The sequence below is a fragment of the Papio anubis genome, chromosome 6, assembly GCF_008728515.1.
Source record: "Papio anubis isolate 15944 chromosome 6, Panubis1.0, whole genome shotgun sequence".
Classification (NCBI taxonomy): domain Eukaryota; kingdom Metazoa; phylum Chordata; class Mammalia; order Primates; family Cercopithecidae; genus Papio; species Papio anubis.
This window is the reverse complement of record NC_044981.1, coordinates 102,368,907-102,391,319: the sequence shown is the minus strand read 5'-3', so window position 1 is coordinate 102,391,319 and position 22,413 is coordinate 102,368,907. Positions and strand designations below refer to the sequence as shown.

Genomic DNA, 22,413 nt, shown 5'->3' with positions numbered 1-22,413 from the left:
GACAACAAGGCCAGTTTATTTTACAATGACTCCTGAGGTAGTTTATGTGGGAAACAGCAGGCAAGCCATTAAAACCCTCTGGGGCTTAGTTCATTCTGCACACGTCTCACTCTGGCAAAGGGGTTCTCACACGAGGAGGTCAAAGGGGCCTGGATCAAGGTGGGCAGGGGGTGGGGGTAAGGCAGGCCTTGGGAAGTGTCTCCAGATATGGATCCTAGTTTCTACAAAATGGCTCAGCAGATTCCACACACGCTAAGAGAACTTTATTTTAATAAAAATGTCCTCTTTTTCAGGTGACCCCTTCCTCTACCACTAGAGAGCAGCTTTATTGCTAAAAAGCAATCCATTTATTTAGATGTTCTCTTCTTAGGCAACTTTAAACTTTTCCACCGCCGTAACACCACTCTGTATTTTTCACTTTCAGTCTTCTCTTCAAACACTTTTTTCAAGAGAATCCGCATAACTGTCTCTGTTCCTGCTTCTTTATCCTCTCCAATGAGAAGATCCAATGTATCTCCCACTTTCACCTGAAAATTAAAAGAAAACGGAGGCTTGGTTACACTTCAGGAAATCCAGACCAATGCAAACACTACTGCTTTGAGTTTTCACCACATGATCACGATCCAGAGGAGGGGCAGGTGAGAAAAGGCCCTGACCTCGGTCACTGTCACCTATCCCCAGTGCCTCAGCATGAAAGGGAGGGTGCCTTGGCCAGATGCGGTGCCTCACGCCTGTAATCCCAGCACTTTGGGAGGCCAAGCTGGGTGGATCACCTGAGGTCAGGAGTTCGAGACCAGCCTGGCCAACATGGTGAAACCTCATCTCTACTAAAAATACAAAAATTAGCTGGGTGTGGTGGTGGGTGCCTGTGACCCCAGATACTCGGGAGGCTGTGGCAGGAGAATCACTTGAACCCGGGAAGCGGAGGTTACAGTGAGCTGAGATCGTGTCACTGCATGCCAGCCTGGGCGACAGCAGGAGACTCCGTCTCAAAAAAAAAAAGAAAGAAAGAAAGAAAGGGAGGGTGCCTTATTTCATTCAAATTATTATTATTATTATTATTTTTTTTTTCAGACAGAGTCTCACTCTGTCGCCCAGGCTGGAGTGCAGTGGCCGGATCTCAGCTCACTGCAAGCTCCGCCTCCCGGGTTCACGCCATTCTCCTGCCTCAGCCTCCTGTGCAGCTGGGACTACAGGCTGCCACCACCTCGCCCGGCTAGTTTTTTGTATTTTTTAGTAGAGACGGGGTTTCACCATGTTAGCCAGGATGGTCTCGATCTCCTGACCTCGTGATCCGCCCATCTCGGCCTCCCAAAGTGCTGGGATTACAGGCTTGAGCCACCGCGCCCGGCCAACTTTCTGTTTTTTTAGTAGAGACGGGGTTTCACCATGTTGGCCAGACTGGTCTCAAACTCCTGGTCTCAAGTGTTCCGCCTGCCTTGGCCTCCTAAAGTGCTGGGATTACAGGTGTGAGTCACTGCACCTGGCCTACAATTCATTTTCAATAAGTAATATATGCATGCGATAAAAAATTTAGAAGATACAAAAGGGTATATGAAGAAAAGGTATATAGGCCAGGTGTGGTGTCTCATGTCTGTAATCTCAGCACTTTGGGAGGCCAAGGTGGGCGGATCACTTGAGGTCAGGAGTTCAAGACCAGCCTGGACCACACAGTGAGACCCTGTCTCTATAAAAAATGAAAAAATAGCCAGATATGGTGGTGTGCCTGTCATAGCAGCTACTCGGGAGGCTGAGGTGGGAAGATCACTTGAGCCCAGAAGTCAAGACTGCAACAAGCTATGGCTGCACCACTGTACTCCAGCCTGGGAAACCGAGCAAGACCCTGTCTCTAAAAGAAAATAAAAATAAAAAGGAAAAGGAAAAAGAAAAGCAAAGAAGATATACAAAGAAAAGGATACTCTATGTATATCCTTTCATAGAGATATTGTGCATGATGTCTGCCTCTCTAAAGAGCAGGCTAGTGTGTGGCTAAGGAACGAATCCCTTTGGGGCTTCCTTGTAGCGTAGAGAAGGGGTGTTCCTCCTTTACCCGACTGATCCCAGGAAGAGATGAGTTTAGGAAGGATTCACTCCCCATACTTGGGCACCACACAGCCACTGTTTAATCAACAATTACCCAACACCTACCACACCCTGGGTTTCACCTGGTTTTCAGCTCAAAGAAAAGCTTTGCTGAATTGCAGGCAGCGAGGGTTAGAGCTGCTGCATCAGACAAGCACCTGACCCTTTGGGGTCAGCAGCCAGGCACTGGCTCCACAGAGCCGACCAGGGAAGGCGAGGCATTCTTTATTCCCCTCCACAGCCCTGTCCCTCAGCAGACACAAAGCAAAACTGGCTGGGATTAGGGGCTGTTCCAAATATCTACATTTCAAATCTCCAGTTAGCTGCAGTTTCCATGGCTACCAGGCCTCCTAGTAACAAGACAGCTGAGTGTTAATAATGCCCCCTTCCTTTGCTGACCCTCACAAGAAACCTGGAAGGCAGCTGAGACAACAGAACACCCAAGGCAGAATGAGGCAGCAGCAATTAGGCTGTAGTTAACAACATCACAAAACGGTGGGGGGAGAAAAATAGTCTAGTGGGGTTTGTAAATGAGACCCCAGCACAGAGACAGGGTTTTCAGGGAGTAATCATTCTTTACTCCAAGAACACATCTTGTTTTTGGAATACTGCAGCTTAGAAGGAGGGCAGGCTAAAGGAGGAAAAAGCAATTCAGAGATGAGAAGGGTTTATGACTGCATGCAGCTCACTGAGCAACAGCTAACAGCCACAGTCCCAGCCTGCCGGTTCAAGTCAGGAGCATCACCAGTGCCTTGGGACTTGGAGGCTGAGACAGCATGGGGGACTTTTCCCTCCTTCTGCCCACAGACCTGCAAGAACCTGCATGATCCCAGCTAGCAAGGACTGCAGGAAGCCTCAGTGCTCACCCAGATGCACAGCTGACAGCCTCAATGTCCCATGTCCTAGGGCAACCGGATGTAGCTTGGATCCTCCAACCCCAGGGATATTTTGAAATATGAAAGATGAAATCAAAACAATCTCCAAAGTACATCTAACTTCTCTGGAACCTTTGTTCCCTGAACACGGAGTTAGATTATGTCTTCCAACACCTCACATGTCTTGTGTCTTCCACACTTTTTAAGGGTCTCTGTCATACCTTTTTATTGTGTTTTGTTAACTTTTATTACCAGTATTGTTTTTTCCAATTATGAAAGTGATACATACGCATGGCAAAAAAATTCAGAAAATAAAAAGCATGAAGAAAATTAACATAATCCATAATGTTTCACTTAAAGATAAATACTAGTAATAGCAGCATTGTAATTCCAGATGTGTATATATATGTAATTTACTTTTACAAAAACATATTTTCTAACAGAATTTTTTTTTGAGATGGGAGTCTCACTCTGTTGCCCAGCCTGGAGTGCAGTGGCACCATCTCAGCTCACTGCAAGCTCTGTCTCCTGGGTTCATGCCATTCTCCTGCCTCAGCCTCCCGAGTAGCCGGCACTATAGGCGCCTGCCACCACGCCCAGCTAATTTTTAGTGGAGATGGGTTTCACCATGCTAGCCAGGATGGTCTTTTTTTTTTTTTTGAGATGGAGTCTCGCTCTGTAGCCCGGGCTGGAGTGCAGAGGCCGGATCTCAGCTCACTGCAAGCTCCGCCTCCCAGGTTTACGCCATTCTCCTGCCTCAGCCTCCCGAGTAGCTGGGACTACAGGCGCCCGCCACCTCGCCCGGCTAGTTTTTTGTATTTTTTAGTAGAGACGGGGTTTCACGGTGTTCGCCAGGATGGTCTCGATCTCCTGACCTCGTGATCCGCCCATCTCGGCCTCCCAAAGTGCTGGGATTACAGGCTTGAGCCACCGCGCCCGGCCGCCAGGATGGTCTTGATCTCCTGACCTTGTGATCCGCCTGCCTTGACCTCCCAAAGTGCTGGGATTACAGGCGTGAGCCACTGTGCCTGGACAGAATTTTTTTTTTTTCTTTTTTGAGACAGGGTCTCACTCTGTCACCCAAACTGGAGCGCACTGGCATGATTATGGCTCACTGCAGCCTTGACCTCCCAGGCTTAGGTAATCCTCCCATCTCAGCCTCCCAAGTAGCTGGGTCAAGCGCCCGCCACCACGCTTGGCTAAGTTTTTGTATTTTTTGTAGAAATAGAGCTTTGCCATGCTGCCCAGGCTTGTCTTGAACTCCTGGGCTCAAGTGATCCGCAGGCCTCAGCTCCCAGAGTACTGGGATTACAAGCATAAGCCACTGTGAATTTTTATATATGATTTATTGTTAGAAAAGCGGAGACTGGAAACACATTTTCTTGTAACTTTCACTTAACAACAGTATTGATATGGACTTGTCAGAAAATACAGAACACATCATTTTTTATAGCTGCTCTGCACACAAAGCTGTGCATCCAGCAAGCACTCGCTGGGTACTGCTGAGCTGTAGAGAACTACACATCTGCTCAGATACCACTGGCCAAAGAACAACTCTACATGGATCACATGTTTCTTTGAAATCTGATTATGTGGATTCCATGAGGGCTAACATTAATGACCTGGAAGTTTAATTAATGGATTTCTGCCAGTTCGAACAGTGGCGTATTCTAAAATTTTAAAAGGGAGAAGCTTCATCAGAAGGTCATTAAGGCTGCAAAAGTGAAAGTGCCTGTGTCTGAAGCCTGTAGCTAATTCCCACCAGCTTGAGCTGGAGGACCACAGAGGACCTCAGAGAAGGAAGAGGAGCCAGAGGGAAAATTTGGGGCAGCATTAATTCAGTTACTAGCAGAGTAAGTGATGAAAACATCTGGCTGTCATTTTAGGTTAGTATCTCACCGTTCTGCTTTTCTTCCATAATTTTTCCTCATTCAGTCTGAGTTGACCTTTGTAGAATGCATCTTCCACTTTGCTACAAAAAAAAAAAAAAAAAAAAAAGCAACGATGTACACAATTTGGGTGATGGGTACACTAAAGCCCAGACTTCATCACCACGCAATATATCCATGTAACGAAATGGCACTTGTACCCTCAAATCTATTTTTTTGTTGTTTTTTGAGACAAAGTCTCACTTTGTTGCCCAAGCTGGAATGCGGTGGTGTGATGTTGGCTCACTGCAACCTCCACCTCCCGGTTTCAAGTGATTCTCCTGCCTCAGCCTCCCAGTAGCTGGGACTACAGGCACACGCCAACATGCCTGACTAACTTTTGTATTTTTAGGAGAGATGGGGTTTCACTGTTGGCCAGGCTGGTCTTGAACTCCTGACCTTGTGATCCGCCCACCTTGGCCTCCCAAAGTGCTATGATTATAGGCGTGAAACACTGCGCCCTGCCTTGTATCTATTTTTTTAAAGGTAAAGTGCTTTAAAATATAGAAATACACTCAAAACAATCGCAGTTGACCCTTGGCCAGCACGGGCCCAAACTGTGCAGATCCACTTATATGTGGATTTCCTTTAGCCTCTGCCACCCCTGAGGGCAAGTCCACAACTCCTCTTCCTCCTCCTCCTCAGCCAGGATGCAGACCTTCATGATGATCCACTTCCACTTAATAAATAGTATATATATTTTCACTTTCTTACGCTTTTCTTAGTAACATTTTCTTTTCTCGAGCTTACTTTATTGTAACTGTGTATCAGTAAGGCCTTTGGTCAACAGTAGGCTGTATCAGTAGTTAAGTTTTCAGAGTGTCAAAATATTACAAGTGTCAAAAGTTGTATGTGGCATTTCAACCGCGTGGGGGTTGGCACCCCGAACCCCCACACTGTTCAAGCATCAACTATATACAAGTTTGAGAGAAACACTTGCCATTTTTATTATTAGTATTATTTTTTGAGACAGATTCTCGCTCCATTGCCTAGGCTGGAGTGCAGGTGCGGTCTTGGCTCACTGCAAGCTCTGCCTAACAAGTTCACGCCATTCTCCTGACTCAGCCTCCCAAGTAGCTGGTAATACAGGCGCCTGCCACCACGCCAGGCTTTTTTTTTTTTGTATTTTTAGTAGAGACGGGGTTTCACCGTGTTAGTCAGGATGGTCTCGATCTCTGACCTCGTGATCTGCCCGCCTCGGCCTCCCAAAGTGCTGGGATTACAGGCGTGAGCCACCGCGCCCAGCCTTCCATTAATGTTTACTCTGACGGTGATTCTCCACAGTCTCCATTTTGAGTCCTGGGAAACTGAAAGTCACCTGCTCTGTTGTGTATCTAAAACAGGGAGACCAAAGGGCATTTCTAAATAGATGTTGAACTGCTGCAAAGATTTAGGCAGTTAATTGGATGGAGCCTTAAGAGAGGTTTTAGCATACATGTCAAGCTCCATTCTGGACAGGTGGGGTACTCCACCTGACTCCCAGTGCAGAGATCACATGACCAGGCTGCAGCTCTGGTGATTCACGACAGCCAAAGTGAGTGGGCACTGCCTTCCCCTCAGATACCTGCTCTGTACACTGAGAGAAAAACCAGGCACCACGTGTATGGCAAGGCTATTAAGAAACCCTCTGCCAGTTTGTACTGAGGCTGGGGAAATTCCAATCTGACAGCTGCTGTTCTCTCTGAACTTAAGTCACTGGGGCAACAAGACCAGGGGAGGAAGCAGCTAAAAATCAGTACACCCTTTCTTTTTGATGATCTGATTCCAGGTGACTGACATGTGGAGCTTGGCTTAATAATAACAGCAGCAGTTTCTACTCTGGGAGAGGAGAGGCCTCCTTATTAGTTTGCCAGAGTTTACAGAGTTTACAGAACATTCTCTAATGGCACCCTAATCAGAATGCCAAGGGCGGGGCCTGTGGGCTGGCTCATTTTTATTAATCTCTCTTTTTTTCTTCTGAGATGAAGTCTCGCTCTGTCGCCCAGGCTGGAGTGCGGTGGCGCGATCTTGGCTCCCTGCAAGCTCCGCCTCCCAGATTCACGTCATTCTCCTGCCTCAGCCTCCTGATTAGCTGGAACTACAGGCGCCCACCACCACGCCCAGCCAATTTTTTCTATTTTTAGTAGAGACGGGGTTTCACTGTGTTAGCCAGGATGGTATTGATCACCTGACCTTGTGATCCACCTGCCTCGGCCTCTGAAAATGCTGGGATTACAGGCGTGAGCCACCACGCCCAGCCCTTTTTATGAATCTCTTAAGCTTCAAGGATTAAAAAATTAAACTATGACATTACATTAGGTCATAAAGGTAAAAACTATACAAGACTTTTTCTGCATTTATTCATATCACAATTCTTACATTGTATACAATATGCATGCAATCATTCCTAAGGGAATAAATGAACAATGAAGGCCACTATTCTTATATAATTAATCTAGCAGAGAGGGAATCAGAATACTAAAGAAATCTTTGCTGGGCGTAGTGGCTCACGCCTGTAATCCCAGCACTTTGGGAGGCCGAGGTGGGCAGATCATGAGGTCACAAGATCGAGACCATCCTGGCTAGCACAGTGAAACCCTGTCTCTACTAAAAAAATACAAAAAAATTAGCTGGGCGTGGTGGCAGGCGCCTGTAGTCCCAACTACTTGGGAGGCTGAGGCAGGAGAATGGCGCGAACCCAGGAGGTGGAGCTTGCAGTGAGCCGAGATCACGCCACTGCACTCCAGCTGGGGCCACAGAGCGAGACTCCGTCTCAAAAAAAAAAAAAAAAGAAATCTGAAAGGTTAGACTCAATACCTCTATTATACATTAACATATGTAGTATTTTCTTCAAAACAGCCCGCATATATTGAGTACCTACTATGTGCCAGACACTGTTATAAGTACTTGAGATAGATATATACGCACTCAATCCTAGCAACCACTTTCTAAACTAGGTTCTATCATCTTCATTTTACAGATGAGAAAACTGAGGCTCAGAAAGTTTAAGTAACTAACCCAAGGTCACACAGAACCAGGACTGAAACCCAGTAATCTGGCTCCAAAGCCCACATTCTGGTTTTTTTTTTTTTTTTTGAGACGGAGTCTCGCTCTGTCGCCCAGGCTGGAGTGCAGTGGCGCCATCTCAGCTCACTGCAAGCTCTACCTCCAGGTTCATGCCATTCTCCTGTCTCAGCCTCCTGAGCAGCTGGGAGTACAGGTGCCTGTCACCACGCCTAGCTAATTTTTTGTATTTTTAGTAGAGAATGGGTTTCACTGTACTAGCCAGAATGGTCTCGATCTCCTGACCTTGTGATCTGCCTGCCTCAGCCTCCCAAAGTGCTGGGATTACAGGCATGAACCACCGCGCCTGGCCAAAGCCTGCATTCTTAACCATCATCTTATTATACATCATGCTGTTAATTCTAAGAGGTACCTTTTTTTTTTTTCCAGATGGAGTCTTGCTCTGTTGCCCAGGCTGGAGTGCAGTGGCGCCACCTCGGCTCACTGCAACCTCTGACTCCCAGGTTCAAGCAATTCTCCTGCCTCAGCCTCCCAAGTAGCTGGGACTACAGGCGCCTGCCACCTCGCCTGGCTAATTTTTGTATTTTCAGTAGAGACAGAGTTTCACCATATTGGCCAGGCTGTCTTGAACTCCTGACCTTGTGATCCACGCAGCTCGGCCTCCCAAAGTGCTGGGATTACAGGCAGGAGCCACCGTGCCCAGCCGAGGTACCGTTTCACATTATAGCATTTGTGAAATATCCCGGTGCATTTTATGCTTGCTACATACATCTAATATGGTGATTCATGTTCTCCTCAAGAAGCTGTTATTAAATCAATGGTTCATCTTACAGTCAACTGTGTCTTAGATTCAAATTTTCTAATATGGCACATGGGATTTGCAGGCAGTCACTTGACTTCTTTGGAAATCAGTTTGCTCATCTATAAAATGAAATAATTGAAACAGGTTACCTATAAAGGTCCTTTTATTGTGGTTATTCTTCACCATAATATGGGCCAAGTGATTTGGAATGCTACATTAAAATAACACGACTACGAGTGAGTTTATAATGAAAGGTGTATCATACTCACTTTCTCCCAATATCTAGCCCCGTCTTCAAGATAACATCATACCGAAAAGACTGCACTGCTTTTTCCAGGTCTTTATAGTCTTTGACTACAGTAGGGTCATCCTCAAGCTCCTCTTCCTGCTCACTCATCTCGTCATGATCGTTTTCTTCATCAGAGTCCTCTTCATCTACTTTATGCAGAGACTTTTTAGTAGATTTTGTAGAGCTTATATTACTTTTGAGTCTTATGGAAAAAGGAAAAATATATTCTGGAGATAGTAAAAGTCCTGGGAGTCTCAGTGAGAAAATATTATGGAAAAGTGTTTTATAATTTGGTGCACGTAACTTGGTACTAGAAAAATACAAGTATCGATTCCAGGAAGTACAGAGTTTGTATGACGCAGGTGTCCCTCGGAGAACACCCCAGAGTCCAATCCAGGCATCTGGCTTTCTTAAAACACCAGCAAGCAATTTAACACTAGCCATAGCCATGGCGCTTATAATCTGAAACAGATAATAAATCAGTTTTATCTCACAAGTGCAGTGTCATGACGTTCTTACAACATAAACCATATGCACTATGAACACTTTGTCCAGTACTATATGTATGCGCCCCTAAAAAGTCCTATCGGGCCTGGCGCGGTGGCTCACGCCTGTAATCTCAGCACTTTGGGAGGCTGAGGTGGGCAGATCACCTGAGGTCAGGAGTACAAGACCAGCCTGGCCAACATGGCCAAATCCCATCTCTACTAAAAATACAAAAATTAGCCAGGCGTGGTGGCAGGCACCTGTAATCCCAGCTACTCAGGAGGCTGAGGCAGGAGAATCGCTTGAACCTGGGAGACAGAGGTTGCAGTGAGCCGAGATCACGCCATTACACTCCAGCCCAGGCAACAAGAAACCACATCTCAAAATTTAAAAAAAAAAAAAAAGTTGTATCAATCTGCATGTACCAGGGGCCATATATCACAGCATAGTGAATCTTCTAGCTGCAACTAATGTGATTAGCTCATAGGATTGTCAGGAAGGTCCAATGTGATACTAGTATGTGTGAAAGCACTGGTTCTACTCTTCTCCCTCCCCCAAATTAGCTTTGGGTATTGACTGCTTCTAAAAAAATACTAACAATAGTTCTCGATGATTTTTGGTTTTTTTAATTTTCAATTTTTTTTTTTTTTGAGATGGAGTTTCGCTCTTGTTGCCCAGGCTGGAGTGCAATGGCACCATCTCGGCTCACCGCAACCTCTGCCTCCCGGGTTCAAGCTATTCTCCTGCCTCAGCCTCCCCAGTAGCTGGAATTACAGGCATGCATCACCATGCCCGGCTAATTTTGTATTTTTAGTAGAAACAGGGTTTCTCCATGGTGGTCAAGGTGGTCTCAAACTCCCGACCTCAGGTGATCTGCCTGCCTTGGCCTCCCAAAATGCTGCGATTACAGGAGTGAGCCACTGTGCCTGGCCGGTTTTTTTTTTTTTTTTTTAAGGGAAAATTTGGAGAGAAAGACTGTTGACTGACACACATTACATCCTTACAACACTGACTTTGCCAAGGAAGGACACCAGATCATGACTTCATGAAATCGAGAGTAAATCTCTAAACTTTATTTCAACCTCCAGCCCTAGCAAATGAGAGGTAAGGGTGAGCAAACTGGACAGACCTGCATTTTAACTCCTTTTACATCTCCTTCCCCATGTTTAACAGAGGCATTAGCTAGCAGACAAGGAAGGGGTCTAGAGACCCACAAACTAGGGAATTGTGACAAGTGCTTGTGACACGTCAGAAAGCAATCAATTCCTACAGTTACTTCAAATGAAGGAGAAACCATCTTATGATGGTGGCAGACTCACACCCACCCCCTCCCCTGCAAGTATATCAAGAAGGTTTTAGAGACCATGATTTGGGAATGAGGGAAGGGTTTCCATATGATCAACATCCTTGTACTGGGAGTCTGCAAATGACTTTCCTTTGTGCCTAGACTGTACCTTAAGATTGATACCTCTGATTATGGCCCACTCAAAAACATGGAGCTAGCTACTTCTAAATTGTATTTAACATTTTGGGTCTTATTTTCCTGGTAGGGATGAGCATACAACAAAATCTCAACTCTATTAATCCACCACTCTTGGGACTCCAATCTAAGTCTTGAAAGAGAAATAAAGCAGACTGAATGTAAAGCCTCTATTTCAACATAACTATAATTTGGAACAATTTTAAAATGCTAGGGTGGGCATGGTGGCTCACACCTATAATCGCAGCACTTTGGGAGGCTGAGGCGGGTGGATCTCCTGAGGTCAGGAGTTCAAGACCAGCCTGGCCAACATGGTGAAACCCCATCTCTAATAAAATTACAAAAATTAGCCGGGCGTGGTGGCATGCACCTATAATCCCAGCTACTTGGGAGGCTAAGGCAGGAGAATCGCTAGACCCTGGGAGGTAAAGGTTGCAGTGAGCTGAGATTGCACCACTGCACTCCAGCCTGGGCGATAGAGTGAGACTCTGTCTCAAAAATAAAATAAAATAAATAAATAAAATGCTATATAATCCAGAGTACTCTAAAATAATGACTAGAAACTACCTGAAATACCTTCAAAAGAAACGTTGCCAATAATTACTTTTACACATATTCTAATGTAATAGAGAATGAATAATACCCATTAATAGGAATGCCTTTAAATTTTTTAGATTTAATTTATTTAGTAGAGATGAGGTCTCGCTAATTTTAAATTTTACATAATCAGGCTGGGTACGGTGGCTCACGTCTGCAATCCAACCACTTTGGAGTCTAAGGAGGGAGGATCACTTGAGGTGAGGAGTTCAAGACCAACCTGGCCAACATGGCGAAACCCCATCTCTACTTTTAGTACAAAAATTAGCTGGGGCCGGGCATGGTGGCTCAGGCCGGTAATCTCAACACTTTGGGAGGCTGAGGCGGGCAGATCACTTGAGGTCAGGACCTTGACACCATCCTGGCCAACACGGTGAAATCCCACCTCTACTAAAAATACAAAAAAATTAGCCGGGTGTGGTGGTGGGTGCTTGAACCTGGGAGGCAGAGGTTGCAGTGAGCCGAGATCGTGTCACAGTACTCCAGTCTGGGCAAGAGAGCGAGCCGCCTCCATCTCAAAAAAAGAAAACAAATAAAATTTTACATAATCAGAAATAAAGGAAGAAAACACCAGATTTCAGCATTTCCCAGACTGTCTATTTCATTGATTAGTACAATTAAAAATTTTTTTACAGGTAACTAGGCTAGGAGCAGTGGCTCACACCTGTATCCCAGCACTTTGGGAGGCTGAGGCAGGAAGACTGCTTGAGCCCAGGAGTTTGAGACCAGCCTGGGCAACAGTGAGACTCTATCTCTACAGAAAAAACAAAATTGAGAAAGATACCTCATGGTGGACTCCAAGAAAGATTTCATGCCAAAAGAGTAGGAAGGACATCATCTCAGAATTAAACAACTTTTTTTGAGATGGCGTTTTGCTCTTGTTGCCCAGGTTGGAGTTAAATGGCTCGATCTCAGTTCACGGCAACCTCTGCCTCCTGGGTTCAAGCACTTCTCCTGCCTCAGCCTCCTGGGCAGCTGCAATTACAGGCATGCACTACCACGCCCAGCTAATTTTGTATTTTTATTACAGACGGGGTTTCTCCATGTTGGTCAGGCTGGTCTCGAACTCCTGACCTCAGGTGATCGGCCCGTCTCAGCCTCCCAAAGTGCTGGGATTATAGACGTGAGCCACAGCACCCGGCCAGAATTAAACTTCTTTAAGATGAATACATTCAGCATTATAAGAAATCAACTGTTGTCATTTATTTTTCTCACTGTGGGTCTAGGAAAACTTTGGCACAGGTTTGTATGGCCAGTGGCCCAGTGTTGGCAACAGCAGTATATTTGAATATCAGGGGCATTAACTTAAATTAGATGCCCCCCCAACAGTCATAACTAGAAAAGGCTGAGTATACCCCCTATATGCAATAATTTTCATAAAATTTCTGATTATATGTATATAAAATAAATTTTCATGTAGAAAATTTGAAAAAATATGAGGAAAATTGGCCGGATGTGGTGGTTCACTACCTGTAATCCCAGCACTTTGGGAGGCCAAGGCTGGCAGACCACCTGAGGTCAGGAGTTTGAGACCAGCCTGGCCAACATGGTGAAACCCTGTCTCTACTAAGAATACAAAAATTAGCCAGCCAGGGTGGTGGGTGCCTGTTGTCTCAGCTACTTGGGAGGCTGAGGCAGGAGAATCGCTTGAACCCAGGAGGTGGAGGTTGCAGTGAGCCAAGACTGTGCCATTGCACTCCAGCCTGGGCGACAAGAGTGAAACTCCATCTCAAAAAAAGAAAATTAAAACCAGCCCTAGTCCAATCCATGTTAACCACTGTTAACAAGATTTTAGCATAGATCCTTCACAATGGAAAATCTGAAGAAAAATAATTAACTCATAAGCACAGCCTCTCACACTCTCCCAACCACCCAAAACACACAGTAAGGTTTAGCCATAGGTGGCCAGAGCTCTCCAACATCATCCCCAGGAAGTCGGTGTTGGTCCTAAGTCCTAGAGTCATTATTAAAAGTTTTACTTTGGCGGCTCATGCCTGTAATCCCAGCACTCTGGGAGGCCGAGGTGGGCGGATCACCTGCGGTTGGGAGTTTGAGACCAGCCTGGCTAACATGGAGAAACCCGGTCTCTACTAAAAATACAAGATTAGCCAGGTGTGGTGGTGCGTGCCTGTAATCCCAGCAATTTGGGAGGCTGCGGCAGGAGAACTGCTTGAACCCGGGAGGCGGAGGTTGTGGTGAGCCGAGACTGTGCCATTGCACTCCAGCTTGGGCAACAAGAGTGAAACTCCGTCTCAAAACAAGAAAAAAAAAAAGCTACGGGCCGGGCTGCCGGTGGCTCGCTTCTTCCGTAATCCCAGCATCTTTGGGAGGCCGACGGCTGATCAATGCAGGTCAGGAGATCGAGACCATCCTGGCTAACCCGGGTGAAACCTCGCCTCTAATAAAAAAAATACAAAACTAGCCGGGCGAGATGGCGGGCGCCTGTAGTCCCAGCTACTGGCGCTGAGGCAGGAGAACATGGAACCTCGGGAGGCGGAGCTTGCAGTGAGCTGAGATCCACTGCACTCCAGCCTGGGCGACAGAGCCGAGACCTCGCCTCAAAAAAAAAAAAAGCATTTCTGGAGGGATGACTTTGTGCTGCTCCTCATTTTGCAGATGAGTACAAACAAAAGCTGAAGCAATTTAAGAATAAGCTAAGTGGCACAGCTAGTAAATGAGATGGCGTCTTACTCTGTTGCCCAGGCTGGAGTGCAGAGGTTCAATCCTGGCTCACTGCAGCCTCCGCCTCCTGGGTTCAAGTGATTCTCGTGTCTCAGCCTCCCAAGTAGCTGCAATTACAGGCATGTGCCGCTGTGCCCGGCTCATTTTTGTATTTTTGTAGTGACAGGGTTTCACCACGTGGCCCAGGGTGGTCTTGAACTCCTGACCTCAGGTGATCACCTGCCTCGGCCTCCCGAAGTGCTAGGATTACAGGCGTGAGCCACCACGCCTGGCTGGTCAAGTCTTCTTAAGGCTCATTGTTTTTACTGTGGGCCAGGCATTGCTCTACACATTAACTCATTTATTCCTTGCAACAAGCCCATCTCAGCTATAGGGTCACACAGACACTATTCAAATCTAGGCATCCAAGCTCCAAAGCCTAGACTCATTACTACCAAGCTGAACTGTCCATCAGTCTTCCAACTCCAAGTTAAGTGCTCTTTCTTTCACACCCTGACATCTATTTTCTTATTTTTTTTTTCTGGAATAAAAACTCACCAACTAGTGCAATACCTGAAAGAACAGATAGTTTTCAGGGACAGAAGAGTGGGAGGAACTGTTGCCCCAACTTAGAAGAAATCCTAAGAGGAGACACCTAGGGCAAGGAAGTACCCATGGCTAGGGGTAGAAGTCCTGTTTCTGTGTCAGACCCTGGGTGCCCACATTCCCCATCTGTACGTCCTATTTTTATTTATTTTTAGTATCTTTTTTACACTCTTCCTGCCTTTGAAAAAAGTCCTAGTTTTTACCATACCGTTGTTTACTTTGAGGAATGCCTAGATATGATGTGGCTCTCTGCCGACGTCACAAGTAGAGTTACATCTACCTGCATTAGGAAACCTTTCCTAGCAGAAAATAACCATTTAGAATCAGATACACTTGTAAACTCAAAAAACATACCAAAATGTCAAGCCACGAATTCCCTTGTGTTTATTAGCTACTCACTACCTCTCACTGTGATCAGCTTAACTTTCTAGCAGGCAAACATTGGCAGATGTTGGAAGCTTAGATAAAATTCATTAAAAACATAAAATTGAGGAAACATATTAACCTAATTCTTGCTGGAGATGACGACTATTTGTAGTTGTCAGCAGTGGGCACTCAGGGTCACAAGGGAGGACCCAGATTCTGCCTCAGAACTTTGTTACTATTTTTTTGAGACGGAGTCTCATTCTGTCGCCCAGGCTGGAGTGCAGTGGTGCAATCTCGGCTCACTGCAAGCTCCGCCTCCCAGGTTCATGCCATTCTCCTGCCTCAGCTACCCAAGTAGCTGGGACTACAGGCACCCGCTACCACACCCGGCTAATTTTTTGTATCTTTAGTAGAGACGGGGTTTCATCGTGTTAGTCAAGATGGTCTTGATCTCCTGACCTCGTGATCCACCCACCTCGGTTGCTCAAAGTGCTGGGATTACAGGCATGAGCCACCGCACCCGGCCCTGCCTCAGGACTTTGAAACTGTTCAAGGAAGCCCTGAGTTGGAAGTGGGGGTGCCAGAGAACTAACCAGGCACCCAGCTCCTCTCCAACCGAAGCAGCACTGGAGAATACTGGGTTCCTTACAGCTCATTTGGAAAAAAAAAATATCTACTACTGAAAAGTTCCTGTCCTTTTGTCACGGTCTTCTCTTCCTCCACACTCCACACAAGCCACATCCTCCTCTACCAAGCCATGCTCCACATGCCCTTTTCCATACTCTGGTTGCACCAACACTATCCATTTTTTTGTTACTTTCAAATTAAGTCACAAATTATCTCCCAAACTCTAAGGCTAGTGATAGGGCCTACACAGTGCCCTGTTCTTCACTCCTCTGCTCAGGACATACCAAACCCAGTGAATGGTGGCAGATTCAATTTCTAGAAATGAAATGAGCATCCTGCCCATTACTACAGCCACCCCCACAATCACTCATTTGCTCACATATGCCAAGTGCCTGGGTAGGCCCTGGTATAAAACACAGAGTCCTTGTCATCAGGGAACTGCTGTTTAAGTGGAATGTGGGCAAGTAAACTGCCTACCATGGCACACATGTGAAAGCAGGCCCAGGGGAGGCTGAATCCTGCATCAGCTGGAGCGCAGAGCAAGGATGCCTACAGAGTTCTGTGAGCAAAGGGCAAAGGGGGCCTGAAACTGAGCCATGGGGAAACATCACGTTACAACAGTAATTTTTTTGCTTGATAATGGACTATTCCATTGGCATGCTGTTATTTTTCTCTCATTCAAGGATGAATGAGGATGAGCATTCAAGGATACTCAGGCTTTTTTTTTTTTTTTTTTTTTTTGAGATGGAGTCTTGCACTGTCGTCCGGGCTGGAGTTCAGTGGCGTGATCTCAGCTCACTGCAACCTCCGCCTCCTGGGTTCAAGCGATTCTCCTGCCTCAGCCTCCCCAGTAGCTGGGACTACAGGCACGGGCCACCATGCCCAGCTAATTTTTGTATTTTTAGTAGAGATGGGTTTCACAACGTTGGCCAGCCTGGTCTCGAACTCCTAACCTTGTGATCTGCCTGCATCAGTCTCCCAAAGTGCTGGAATTACAGGCGTGATCCACCACGCCCAGCTCAGGCATTCTAGCTCTGCGCTCCAGCTGGTGCAGGGTTCAGCCTCCCCTGGACCTGCTTTCACATGTGTGCCCTGGCAGACAGTTTACTTGCCCACATTCCACTTAAATGGCAGTTCCCTGACGACAAGGACTGCGTGTTTTATACCAGGGCCTAGCCAGGCACTTGGCATATGTGAGGAAATGAGTCAATGTGGGGGTGGCTATAGTAAAGGACAGGATGCTGTTATTTTTCTCTCATTCAAAAGCAATCAATTACACAAACCTCTTGCCTCCACACTCCCCAGCTACCAACTCTTTTCTTACCCCTCTTTACCATAAAACTCCTCAAAATGGTTGTCTAACTCTCCTCAACTCCACTCCTTTCATTTTCTAAATCCAAAAGGTCATGTTAGTCCTCATCTTCATTGACTTCTCAGCAGCACTTGAAAAAACTGATAACGCCTCTCTTCTTCCCTTGGTCTCCAAGACACCTCACTCTTGGTTTTCTTCCTATCTCTCCTGTGGCTGCTGCTTTTCAAGACTCCTTTGCTGGCCGGGCACGGTGGCTCACGCCTGTAATCCCAGCACTTTGGGAGGCCAAGGCGAGTGGATCACCTTAGGTTGGGAGTTCGAGATCAGCCTGACCAACATGGAGAAACCCTGTCTCTACTACTAATACAAAAATTAGCTGAGCGTGGTGGCACGTGCCTGTAATCCCAGCTACTCAGGAGGATGAGGCACGAGAATCGCTTGAACCCAGGAGGGGGAGGTTGCAGTGAGCCAAGATTGCGCCATTGCACTCCAGCCTGGGCAACAAGAGTGAGACAACGTCTCAAAAAAAAAAAAAAAAAAAAAAAAAAATTAGCCAGGCACAATGGCGGGCACCTGTAATTCCAGCTACTCAGGAGGTTGAGGCAAGAGAATCACTTGAATCTGGGAGGCGGAGGCTGCAGTGAGCCGAGGCCACTGCACTCCAGACTGGGCAACAAGTGCGAAACTCTTATCTCCCCCACCTCCAAAAAAGGAGACTCCTTTGCTGCGTCCTTCTCTTCTCCCTGACATCATCTTTCTTTTCTTTTCCTTTCTTTTTTCTTTTTTTTTTTTTGAGACGGAGTCTCGCTCTGCCGCCCAGGCTGGAGTGCAGCGGAGCGATCTCAGCTCACTGCAAGCTCCGCCTCCCGGGTTTACGCCATTCCCCTGCCTCAGCCTCCGAGTAGCTGGGACTACAGGCGCCTGCCACCACGCCCGGCTAATTTTTTGTATTTTTAGTAGAGACGGGGTTTCACGATTTTAGCCAGGATGGTCTCGATCTCCTGACCTCGTGATCCGCCTGTCTCGGCCTCCCAAAGTGCTGGGATTACAGGCGTGAGCCACCGCGCCCGGCCTTTCTTCTCTTTTCGAGACAGGGTCTTCCTCTGTTGTCCAGGCTGGAGTGCAGTGGCGCGATTTTGGCTCACTGCAACCTCTGCCTCCTGGGTTCAGGCCATATTCTCCCACCTCAGCCTCCAAAGTAGCTGGGATTACGGGCGCTTACCACCACACCTGGCTAATTTTTATATTTTTAGTAGAGACAGGGTTTCACCATGTGGGCCAGGCTGGTTTGGAAATCCTGACCTCAAGTGACCCGCCCACCTCAGCCTCCCAAAGTGCTAGGATTACAGGCCTGAGCCACTGTGCCTGGCCTTCCCTGATATCTTAAAGTTGGAGGGGCCCAGGGCTCTATCTTTGGTCCTCTTCTCTTATACATTCACTTTATCCAGCTCACCTCTTAAGTGTACCCAATTAATTCTTACAAATGCATTATCAAGACACCAATCATTTCTATGGCTTTAAATACCACCTATATGCCAATCACACCCTAATCTATATTCCCATTCCAGGACTTTCTCCCAAATTCCAGACTCGTACATCTGTGCAGAAAAGAATTAATATAACAGGCCTGAGATTGCTATCCTTAGAATGCCTGCTTGCATAGTTGGCCCATGGCTAGTGTCTGGGAACTTGAACTTCATGAGGGTTCCCACAATTCCCAACTGGATAAGAGCGGCTAACTGTGCTGAAACTGTACAATGTGATTCTGAACACCTGCGTTTTTCTGGGGTAGCTGAAATTTTGGCACACTGTAGGCAGACAGTGCCTATGTAACTTTTTATTGGAAAAATGAGCTCTATGAACTTTCCTGATAGAGATCTCTCACGTCTTGTCATAATTTGATGCTGCAAGAATTAAGTATACCCCATGTGACTCCACTAGGAGAGGACTCAGAAGACTGCACCTGGTTTCCTCCAGACTTTGTCCCATGCATCTTTTCCCTTTGCTTATTTTGCTTTGTATCCTTTTGCTATAATAAATCACAGCTGTGAGTATGACTATGTGCTGAGTCTTTTGAGTCCTCTTAGTGAATCAATGAACCTGGGGACCTGCAACACAATATCTAACGCCTATTTGACACCTCCATGTGGGTACATAATAAAGTCATTCATACGATGTCACTCCTTTCCTCAAATCCCTACAAAAGCACTCAGAGAAAAGCAAAGTCTCTACCATGGTCTAAAGGCTCTACAGGATCTGGTGCTCCCTCAGCCCCCATTTCCTCTCCAACCTCATCTGCAATCTGACTCTTGCAAATTCAGCTTCAGCAACACTGGCCTCCTCCCCTTAATTAAGCACTCACCATGTGCCACGCACTAATTTCGGCACTAGAAATTCAGCAGAGGAAAAACATATGGATGAAGATTCCTATTCTTGTAGAGTTTATACTCTAGTAGGGGAAACAGGTACACACACACAAAAAAACACCGTGTAAATTACATGATAGCTGGTGGTTAATGCTCTAGGGGAAGAAAGTGGAGCAGGGTAAGGGGGATTGAGAGGGCAAATGAGGTCAGGCAGGTGGCTCACGCCTATAATCCCAGCACTTTGGGAGGCCAAGGCAGGAGAATCGCTTGTGTCCAAGAGCTTGAGATCAGCCTGGGCAACACAGTGAGATCTAAAATAAAAATAGGCCAGACGCAGTGGCTCACGCCTGTAATTCCAGCACTTTGGGAGGCTGAGGGGGGCGGATTACTTGAGGCCAGGAGTTCGAGACCAGCTTGGCCAACATGGTGAAACCTCGTCTCTACTAAAAACACAAAAATTAGCCAGGCGTGGTGGCGCACACCTGTAGTCACAGCTACTCGGGAGGCTGAGGCGGAAGAATCGCTTGAACCTGGGAGGGGGAGGCTGCAATGAGCAGAGTTCACAGCACTGTATTCTAGGCTTGACTACAGAGCTAGTGTCTTAAAAAACGACAAAACAACACCCCCCTGTGGAATAAAAATTGATCAGAACGGGTGCATTCGAATGAATCAGAAAAAGAACACGCAATGATGGGCCCTGGGAATTGACCTCATAGAAGTTCATTTTAAAAGATCTCTTTGGCGTTGGTGTAGGGTGAGTGGAGGAATGATCACGGCAGAAGCTCATAGGAGGTTCTGGGTGACATCTTCAGGAGAGGTATACAATCTGAACTAACCGAAGACTGTAAGAAAAGCAGTGTCTGTAAGAAAAGCAGCGCTGACTTTGACCTGCTTGACGCCAGGAAACGCTTCACATTCCTGAGCCCGTTCACCGCTCCGTAAGATGGAGAAACCGGTCTAAACGCTTTGAAGTCTAATACAGCTAAAGATCCTTCCCTTTACTTGGAGACCTCGAAGGCTGCGGGCTAAGACAGGGTCGGGTTCCTCTAGCTCCCTCCCCGCCCCCGCGGGCAGTGCACCCTCCTGGGTCCCCAAGGTCAAAGGAAATGGACAACTGCGTTCCCGGGTTCGCAATCTGCATTCGGAGCCAGCAGGAGCGATCGGACGCAGGAACGGAAGTCCTCGACGCGCTCAATTACCGCAACCCCTGCGCAGCCCTGGGCTCGCGGGGCGTCCCAAGGCTGGCAGAATACGGGACACTCATGGGGAGACACGGCTGGAGCGTGGGCGGGGCAGCAGGGCGAAGTGACAGGGGGCGCACTCACCTGTTCGTCAGGCCCTCTCGTCCCTCCCCGTGGCCGCGCGGACTGCAGGCCTCCAGGCCACCCCTACCTGCGCCCCGCCCCTTCCGCCGGCGCCGGCGCGGTGAGAGCGGGTCGAGCTGGGCGCGAGGCCAGGGCGGCAGCGAAGCAGCGACCCCTGCTGGAAGCCACGTCTCGGAGGACTAAGCGGGAAGTAGGCTTGGGGCACAACCGCAGGCGAGCCCAGCGAAGAAGCCAGCGCCGCCTGATTCCACCTGACCGAAGAGAGCTCATCTTAATTCTTTTTTATTTTTCTTTTTTTCTTTTTTCTTTTCTTTTTTTTTTTGTTGAAACCGAGTCTCACTCTGTTGCCCAGGCTGGAGTGCAGTGGCGTAATCTCAGCTCACTGCAACCTCCGCCTCCTGGGTTCAAGCGATTCTCGTTCCTCTGTCTCACGAGTAGTTGGGACTACAGGCGTGAGCCACCATGACCGGCTAACCATCTTAATTATTAATGAAGTGATCCTTTCTCTGGGGCCACTAACCCCTTTGAAAAAAAAAATTTTTTTTAGACAGGGTCTCACTAGGTTGCCTGGAGTGCAATGGTGCGATCTCGGCTCACTGCAACCTCTGCTACCCAGGCTCAAGCTATTCTCCCCACCTGAGTCTCCCCGGTAGATGGGACTCCAGTTGTGCGCCACCACGGCCTGCTAATTTTTGTTTTGTTTTGTTTGTAGAGATGTTGTTTCGCCATGTTGCCCAGGCTGGGACTCAAGTGAAGCGATCTTCCGACCTCAGCCTCCTGAAGTGTTGGTATTACAGGTGTGAGCCACTGAGCCTGCCCCCTTTTAACATCTCCCAGAGATATAGGCGTTGTTTCCAGAAAAATGTGCAAATACGTCAGAACTTGCAGTTTCAGGGAACATCTTTTCAAGAATAATGCAATTTACACGTGAGCCAATTCCCTTTTCCCTCCCAACCATCCATCCATCCATCCATCCATCTATCCATCCCTCTCTTATTGGGTCTGTCTCTGGAGAACTCTGACTCATACACCAAACAAGACGTCACCCTGCAACATTCTAACAAAACTTCTAGTCAAAGTCACAGATGACCTCCACAATGTAAATCCAAAGGTCTGGTCTCATTCCTTAACTTACTTGAGTTATAGGATACCACATTGATTTTCACCTACCTCACTTGCCACTTAATCTTCTTCCCTGTTTTTACTTTTTTTGGTTTTGTTTTGTTTTTGTTTTTGAGAATGAGTCTCGCTCTGGCCCCCAGGCTGGAGTGCAATGGCATGGTCTCTGCTCACTGCAACCTCCACTCCCGGGTTCAAGTGTTTCTCCTGCCTCTGCCTCCTTAGTAGTTGGGACTACAGGTACGCACCACCATGCCCGGCTAATTTTTTTTTTTTTTTTGAGACGGAGTCTCACTCTGTGGCCCAGGCTGGAGTGCAGTGGGGCGATCTTGGCTCACTGCAAGCCTCAGCCTCCCGAGTAACTGGGTCTACAGGCGCCTGCCACCACGCCTGGCTAATTTTTTTTTTTGTATATTAGTAAAGATGGGGTTTCACCATATTGGCCAGGCTTGTCTCAAACTCCAGACCTCAAGTGATCCACCTGCCTCA

General features: G+C 47.1%; 1 protein-coding gene across 1 annotated transcript; it reads right to left on the bottom strand.

Annotated features, from left to right (window-relative positions):
* Positions 1–20,904, bottom strand: MTRES1 (mitochondrial transcription rescue factor 1). The gene is made up of 4 exons (XM_017958174.3): positions 20,806–20,904; positions 8,960–9,441; positions 4,857–4,929; positions 1–527 (listed from the first exon to the last, which is right to left on the bottom strand). Exons 2-4 carry the CDS (start codon positions 9,427–9,429, stop codon positions 348–350), a joined length of 723 nt encoding a protein of 240 aa, XP_017813663.3. The 5' UTR covers positions 9,430–9,441; positions 20,806–20,904; the 3' UTR covers positions 1–347.
* Between the last annotated feature and the right edge of the window lie 1,509 nt (positions 20,905–22,413).

What these genes read in the sequence shown, in the direction of transcription:
- MTRES1 (XM_017958174.3), bottom strand. Translation starts at nt 9,429, where the DNA reads ATGGCTATGGCTAGTGTTAAATTGCTTGCTGGTGTTTTAAGAAAGCCA. An exon ending in GGGCTAGATATTGGGAGAAA is followed by an intron (nt 4,930 to 8,959) that starts GTGAGTATGATA and finishes TTTTTTTTGTAG; the next exon opens with CAAAGTGGAAGATGCATTCT. An exon ending in TATGGAAGAAAAGCAGAACG is followed by an intron (nt 528 to 4,856) that starts GTGAGATACTAA and finishes TTTAATTTTCAG; the next exon opens with GTGAAAGTGGGAGATACATT.